This window comes from Gallinula chloropus, assembly GCF_964237585.1.
Source record: "Gallinula chloropus genome assembly, chromosome: 14".
Taxonomy (NCBI): domain Eukaryota; kingdom Metazoa; phylum Chordata; class Aves; order Gruiformes; family Rallidae; genus Gallinula; species Gallinula chloropus.
Window position 1 is genome coordinate 6,016,047 of NC_140099.1, and position 8,010 is coordinate 6,024,056.

The 8,010-nt window shown below is 39.5% G+C and overlaps 1 protein-coding gene across 2 annotated transcripts in view; it reads left to right on the forward strand.

Moving 5' to 3' along the window:
- Positions 1-7,663, forward strand: part of JAG2 (jagged canonical Notch ligand 2) — a gene marked incomplete at its 5' end in the record, with an annotated part of 66,773 nt that extends 59,110 nt beyond the window's left edge. For both annotated transcript variants that reach the window (XM_084270459.1, XM_084270460.1), the window contains 6 exons: positions 148-261; positions 439-554; positions 1,995-2,240; positions 2,681-2,812; positions 3,766-3,922; positions 7,058-7,663. In XM_084270459.1, the coding sequence (XP_084126585.1) occupies positions 148-261; positions 439-554; positions 1,995-2,240; positions 2,681-2,812; positions 3,766-3,922; positions 7,058-7,530 (1,238 nt within the window). In that variant the 3' untranslated portion in view covers positions 7,531-7,663. The remainder of the gene's footprint in view (positions 1-147; positions 262-438; positions 555-1,994; positions 2,241-2,680; positions 2,813-3,765; positions 3,923-7,057) is intronic.
- Between the last annotated feature and the right edge of the window lie 347 nt (positions 7,664-8,010).

Here is an 8,010-nt window from a genome sequence, read left to right on the forward strand (position 1 = left end):
TTAGAACTACCCAATTAGGAAATTATTCTGAAGTCAAACTGTCTTTTGCTTGTTAGGAAAGCAGGTATTATCAGATTACACCTCAGTAAAGGTTTAATTGTGGTGCTCTGTGTTTCCACCATTGAGTTTTACCTATTTTCTATCTAGATATCGATGAATGCCAGTCTTCCCCATGTGGATATGGTGCCACTTGTATAGATGAAATAAATGGATACCGATGCACTTGTCCCCCTGGAAGAATTGGTCCTAGGTGCCAAGAAGGTATTGCTATGTCTACTATCAACCTTTACCTTAAAAACAGTAGGGTACAATGTAGCCACTATAGAGTTCACATATAGTGGTCTGATGCATAAAGGAACAGTGGCTGTTATTACTTAAATTTGTATAGCTTTAGTAACTTGGAAGTGAAGTTTGAGAGTGCTTTTTTCTTTTCCTTAGTGATTGGAATTGGAAAGCCTTGTTGGCTTAAAGGAATTACCTTTCCCCACGGGAGCAGGTGGGATCAAGAATGCAACAACTGCCACTGTTTGGATGGCCGTATTGACTGCACCAAGGTAGACACTTTAATTTACTCTTCTTAAATTCTTCTGGCTGGAAAAAAGCTTATTGTTCTTCATGTACAAGTTAATCTTTGTGTTTTTTCCATCAAGGCTCTTGCATAGGTCTTGCCCGGACCTTCTTTGTGTAAGGGGAAAAAAAGTGTCTAATCACTTCCTCTAACAAAGTTTTGCAAGCACGTGTTTTAGAGCTCCTAAGTTTGTGAAACAATTGTTCCAGGGTAAAGGACATATAGGAAGAAAGGCTTCTTCAGTGGGTAATAATTACTGTCTTTCAGGATTTTTGTGAGTCATCAAGTTGCAACCATTGTATATTTATTGTGGACTAGATCTTGGAGGTTGTGACTTGGACAAAAAAACCCTAGCATAAAAGCAAATAGAATGCTCCAAGTGCTTCAGTTCTCCTGAGACAGCATTTCTCAGTGGATTTGTGGTACCTGTGCAGCTGGAGAGAGAAAAGATCAGTGCTGCTTACAAACTATAGGGCTAGGCAGGTGGCTCCAGATGGGTGCTAAGAGCACTTACAACATGGCATCACACAGTAGTCTTCCATGTTTCACCGAAACCACCAGTTCACAAAATTCTTGGTCTTATTAGTCTGTCCAACCTTAATCTTTATTTAGCTAGATATGCACTGTAGGCAAAGAAACAACAAAATCTTTCAGGTAATTTAGAAATACTGAGATTAGACCCTTTTATTGTGGTGAGATTTCAAGTTTGAGATGTGTTGAGAAGACAACAGTACGTGAAGGTAACTAGAGTCTCATAAATGTTGGTGTGGTAAATGCAATTTATCCATGTATGTTGTTTGGTTCTTTCATGTGTAGTGGAACAAATAAGCTTTCTTGCTGAGAATTGTGCTTGAAGAAATCAGTAAGTTCCTAAACTAACAGTTGTATAGTGTTGTATAGAATCTTACATCATGAAATGGAGCTGTGTTTGGAAGCTACCTGCACCTCAGCAATTTGGGTGGACCAACATACTGTTTTCTTTTGGGACAGTGGTTGAAGTGACAGTGCTTATCACCAGCTTTTAATGTTCTCAACATACTATGGCCAGGACCTCAGTATCAATATTGAAGAGAAATTAATCCTTGTTTCCTTTTAGATTATAGAAGCCTAGATGACTGATGAAAATTCAAGCATTTACTTTTAATAACTCAGTGTGGAACACATTTCTAAGCCTCTAAGGAGATATGCAGAGTCAGTGGTGACTTTGGCAATCTTGGCACAGCTTTCACTCTTTTCATCCATAAAAAAAAATCTTTGTTTTGTGGAAGAGAAACCCCATCCACTACTAGGACTACAGCAGTATTAAAATATGTATATTCTTTCTGCAGTCAGTAGTAGATCACAACTATCTTATGTGAATTGCTTATTTTGATTTGATGTATAAGAGCAATTAACTGTAACACACTTTGTTCTTTTTAATTTCTAGGTGTGGTGTGGGAAAAAACCTTGTTTGTTACACAAACACTGGGATAATTCAAATCACCAGTGTCCCATGGCTCAAGAATGCCAGGAGAAATACATGAAATGTTTTCAGCCACCATGTGCAGACTGGGGAGAATGCAGTGCCTCTGAACCTCTGCCTGCTAATATCAAGTGTCTGCCTAATTCTGGATACTTGGACAATGACTGTGCTAGAATTACTTTAATTTTTAATGGAGACAAAGTCCCTCAGGTGAGAACAGAATTATTAATAAAGTATAGCAATATATGTAGGGATATATTCCATGTCAGAGCACGGAACACTAATGTTTCTTACTCCTTGCTGTCATAAACCTGCAGAATTTATTATGGAACACCTCTGTTGCTATTAAATGTGCTTTGTCTGAAGTGTGAGGCAAAACTGGGGCTTGTACTGAATATTTTGTTTTCTTTACATACCCAATAATTCTTTCTTAGATTTCAAAATGGGCTCAGACTGTACTAAGATAGTCATGCAAGTTCAGTTTCTCACCCTTCATTCCGAAACCCCGTTCTTCACTTTCCTGCCCTTTCTTGCTGCTCTGTTGCTGCCTTCATCAGGTCTCAGTAACTGTAAGAGCTTTGAACATGTTTATTTTTATGAGCTTTTTTTAACTTGAACTGATGTCATGCCTTCTCCTTTGCTTCTAACAGGGCACTACAACTGAAAATATCTGTTCTGAAATTCGGTATTTACCAGCTACTAGGACTGTTTCTAGGGAGAGAACTTTGATAATACTATGTGATCTGTCTTACTCCACAGAGAATGCAGTGGAAGTTGCTATTGTAAGTATAAGACTTGTATTACTATACATAGGAAAATACTTTCTTAGCAATTGGAGCTAGGGAAGAGATTCAAGCTTGTTTTACAAGGTACTGTAGTCTGTGCTCTGGGCTGTAAAGCAGTTTTTGTGATCTTACAACTGCCTGTAATGCTGGATAGCTGAAACTGCAGGCAGCCACTGCAGTCTCCTGATAAGTTAATTACTGTAAAGACCAATTCAGCCCAAATTAGCGAACAGGTACCTGCCTGTTCTGTCAGAAGTCTTGGTCTAGTGACCTTCTCAGGAAGGAGAGCTGGTTGCAGATGGCTCTTCTAAAGAAGCTTCTGCAGTGGCTGCTGTGTTAAATACATCAGAGCAAAGTGGGAAGTAGAAGAAGGTGCAAATTAAGTAGATGAAAGTAACTGTTGTCCTACTGAGATAAAGACTTGCTTTAGAGATAGTTACAGCCCAATCACTCAATGCTTGCATATTGCTTATTTTCCAGGTAAAGAGTTAATTTTCATAGTAAAGTGCTCAGGCAGAAGTTGGACTGTCTGTCTTTACTGAAAGAACATGCTGAGCCCTGATGCAGGAAGCAAAGTGTTACGGTATAAATAGAGCAGACTGTTATTAGTCCAAGCTTCTATCTAGATAATTCATGTCTTGAAGTGCTCTAAACTATGACTAAGTTTAGCTCAGCAGTGTAAGTAACATGGAAGTCAGCTGCCTTTTATTTGAGGTATGTTAGGTTAGTAAGGAGGTGTGTTACCCACCAAGTCTGACACTGCATCTGCAGTTTGGATAGAGCCAGCTGTACCTACGTTGTGACTGTAAACTCCTAGGGTGCTGTTTGTAACTCCTGGCATGTAAACTCAACCTAGTGGACTCAATTAAGATGTAGCTGGATTTACATTGTAGATTTCCACAGTTAGGTGATTGGAATAACTCTTTGGTTTTCCCCTTCACTCCCTCTAGTCTTTTGTCCCCCATCGAGATGAACAAGACAACAGTCTCATACAGAATGCTGCCAATACAATAGTAAATGCAATCACTAAGAGGCAAAACAGCTCTGTTATGTTGGCAGTCACTGAAGTCAAAGTAGAGACTATCGTTGTTGGGAATTCATCATCAGGTAAGGTTCTCAGTGCATACTTCTAAGTGTTTTCTGTTCCCTAGTCTTATTTTTCTTTACATAAAATTATAGAATGTGTAAGTTTGGAAGGGACCTCTGGAGGTCATCTAGTCCAACCCTGCTACAGTGAGCAGGGACACCTTTGCTAGATCAGGCTGCTCAGAGCAGCCAGGGATGGGGCCTCCACTAGCTCTCTGGACAGCCTGTTCCAGTGATCTTCCACCCTCATATTGAAGAATTTTTTCCTAATAGACAAGCTAAATCTACCTTTTTCTAGTTTAAAGCCATTACCCCTCATCCTATTGCTACATGCCCTCGTGAACAGTTCTTTCCCAGCTTTCTTAGACACACAGATGTGGGAAAACTAGCAGCAACTAAAGAAATATCCTGATCTATTACTGAGAAAGTGGCTTTGAAATCAAGATTCTATGTTTGTGCTAGTTTAAACTTAACCTCATCCCTAGTGTAATAGCCCCACCTACTCTTGCCACTGACTTCAACCTCATTCTCCAAGTCAAAGTGTAACTTTTCCAAGATCAGGAGGAGTTCTTGTGTCCTGTTCAAATCCTTTCCAGTTCCCCCTACGTTAACCTTAACCATCAGCCCTTGATGCTGCTGCACTATAGAAACTAAGAGTGTGAGCTGAGGAAAATAGGAGGAGGTGGAGGACATACAGTGTGATGCCATGTCTCTTCTGAAACACTTATGTATTGTTTACCTTAAGATTTAAAGATGTCCAGTATCTAAGTACTTGGCCATGATAATGTAAAACTTTGCTTTCTCTTTCAACATGTGTTTCTCACTAGTGCACAGCTGGCTTAAAATGTAGTGCTCATTGTTCTTAATGAGGATATGGTGTGACTGAAGAGACCTTTATCTCTGAATATTGGCTCGCTAAGATCTATGCTGAAGTAAGCAGTTCCAAGCCTGTGTTCTGCCCTAGGGTGGCAGGAGGTGGTCTTGTGGAAGACCCCTGATAGGCTCCAGTTCAACTAAGCCCTAGAGTGGAAACCTTACAGTGGTAGGAGACTCTCCCAACTTTTTCCAGCACCTCCCCAACATAATCTTCTGGAAGATCTTCCAGTCATAGTCCAAGCAAGTAAAATTCCTGGTTTCACTTCCCTGTGTTTCACTCCTAGGGAATGCATTTCATCTGTTAAAGCCCTGGCAAATGTGCTGTTCCCTCAGCTTCCTTGAAGGAGTGCATTGTCTTTGTTCTTGTCATGGAACAGAAATGTCATAGATGCTAAAGAATCAAGCTGAGATTCTGTCATACCTCAGCCTCTTCTGATTGTGCATTAAATACTAAGGCAAAAGGGATTGGAATTACTTTGCCTCTTACCTCAGTAAGATTCAAAGATCCTCCTAAGAAAGTGGATAGACTCTGTCTCCTGCAGCTAGCACTAGAGAATGATTTCCAGATTCATAGTTTTCATATGGATGCTTGGTATTGACCACTGCCCATAGTTCTTTAAGTGGAGCTGTTATGAAGTAAACTGTAACCTGGACACTCATGTTATTTGATTTGGTTTGTTGCTGCCTCTTAATTGGGTGAGGTAGGTAGAAACCTATCACAAAATGTGGCATAAAGCCCTTATGTCTGTGTTGAGAATCTCATTTCTGTGGGATGTTCAAGTGTGTAGGTGGAGATGATCATTTAGACACTTCATTAATTTCCTTTAGCTTGAAGCAAAAATACACTGAATTTGGAATCTATATATAGACAGCTCTTTTTATAAGAGCCTTCTGTTAAGTAAACTTGGATCCACAGTCATATGATGAAATGATAGATGTGATAGCAGTGAGAATGCAAGCTTTGTATTTTAATCTTGGAAAAGCTGGTATGAAGAGCTCCTTTTTCCTTTAAGTATTCCCCCCATTCATGGTTTATTATTAGATTGCTTATGAAAAATGAGGAGAGAATAACAGTTACTCCTAAGAGTACAATCCTTCCTCAAACTGCTGAAGTACCATTTTTAGATCCCTTAAGCTGCAAAACATGGTTGGCCTCGTTCATTTGTCTTTACCAGAAGGAAATGTTTGAGTCATATTCCACATAACAGTATGTTCATAAGACACTTTAACATTAAAATGGAAGACACTGGTGTTGAAGCAGTTGGTTGCTTTTGTACAGCCACTTGCAGGTTATTCCGTAAGCAGTTGTGTCTCAAACTGCAGAGGGAATTTATGTGGATCAGAGATTAAAGAGGCAGGTTGACAGCATTTGTCTGCTAGAGCTTTTGGGCAATCCTGCTGTCACTACAAAAAGCAAAGCCTTATTGCCTTTTACCACGTGTGAATTCTTAATTATCAAGGAGAGTAGGAAAATGTTGTTCTGTCCTAGCAGTGAAGCCCATGAGGATGGAGAGGGGGGAACTCTACACACAGATAACTTAAGGAGTGGTTTCCCAGAGAAATAATCTGGGTCTGCATGGCAGGGAGAGTACTAGTGAGGAATGTGGAGAAGAGCAATTGCCTCATCTCCTCTTGTTTGTTCACTGAGCAGTGAAGACTCCTGTCTGTAGTGACAATATTCTGGTGGTTTATTCTGAAGTACAACTGGAACATCCTAAGGAGTGTGTCATTTGGTTACATAGCTCTAACCTGAATGGGTTTGGAGATAGTCGATGCATAAATGTCTGTGGACTTGATGGTAAAGGACTCTGCTTCCTGATAGTAAATGCAGGACATATTTCTAATTCAAGTGCCAGTAATTCTAGAGCAACTTAAAGGCTAGTACTCCTTATAGCCTGCCTCCTACAAGGATAGACTTCTGGTTCTGAAGGGTCATGGCTGAGGTTTTCTGGGCCAGCGGAGCTTGGGTGTTGAGAAAAAGTTAGTGCTTCTATAATGAGTTAGTCTGTTGTAAGGGGAAAAAACCCTCTCAAATGTAAGCATTCCCCCCATCATTAAGCAGGGAAAACTTTTACTTAGCTTAAACTAGTAAAGAGTGTTTTCTAGATGGACTAATGCATTCAGACAGTTATCAGTGTGCTGTAATCATGCCTTACTTTCTCCTAAAGATCTTTCTAGGACTAATCTAGTTACCCATGGGTAATTTTCTTGCAGATATTCAATGCTTTATATCTAGTTCTGTTAACTCAAGACTTCTTTTTTTTTCATTTGCCCTCCTAGATTATTTGGTTCCAATTCTTTGTGCTGTATTTAGCATTGTATGGCTGACTTGCATAATCATCTGTGTGTGGTGGACTCGGAAGAGAAGAAAAGAGAGAGAGAGAAGTCGTCCTCCCAGAGAAGAGGGTGCCAATAACCAATGGGCACCTCTAAATCCCATAAGAAATCCTATAGACAGATCTTACAGTAACAAAGACATTCGTTACGAATGCAAAAACTTCATATCTCCTCAAAAAAGAACTTGTGATGCAGTAGAGGAGTACGTAGAGTATGAGGAAGAGGAGGATGAAGAGGAGGAAAGAGATGAGGAAATGGACAAATTCCTCTCTCACAAACTCACAAAGCCTTTGCCGACAAAGGCACCTGACACATCAGAGAGCAGTCCAGTAAAGAAATCCCATCAAATAGGCAAAATGGACAACAGATCTGTAAAAAATGTGAATGCATCAAACTTTGAAGGCAGTAGAGACTAACCTGTATTCGGATTGTAGGCAGACCGCGCGCCTACGCTTACTGGGGAGGGGAAAAATTGACATCTCCACTTTGCATCAAGGACTAAAAATATCTGGAGTCAAATGTTCATAGTTTCTTTATTTTGCGTAAAAAAAAAAAATTAAATAAAAATAATAAATAAAATTTATTTTGTTTCTTTAGCCTTGTATAAATTATTCAATGACTGTCAGATGAAAAAAAATGAGTAATCTTTGATAGTTGCTATTTTTGTAAAGTTTACTTATAATACACTCGCTGTGTGGCAGAGGAGAGGTTGTATTTTCAATATGTGTAAAGTTTATTACAAAAGACTGTACACTGTTTACAGAATGTATTTCTTTTTATTACTTGCTCTAATTTAATGGTGGCTTTAAAACCTCCTGGTTGAGGAAATTTGTGTGAACTTTCAACTGCTTTCTTGACTTTGAATCTCTATTAATGGCAGCTCACTGCACTTGTTA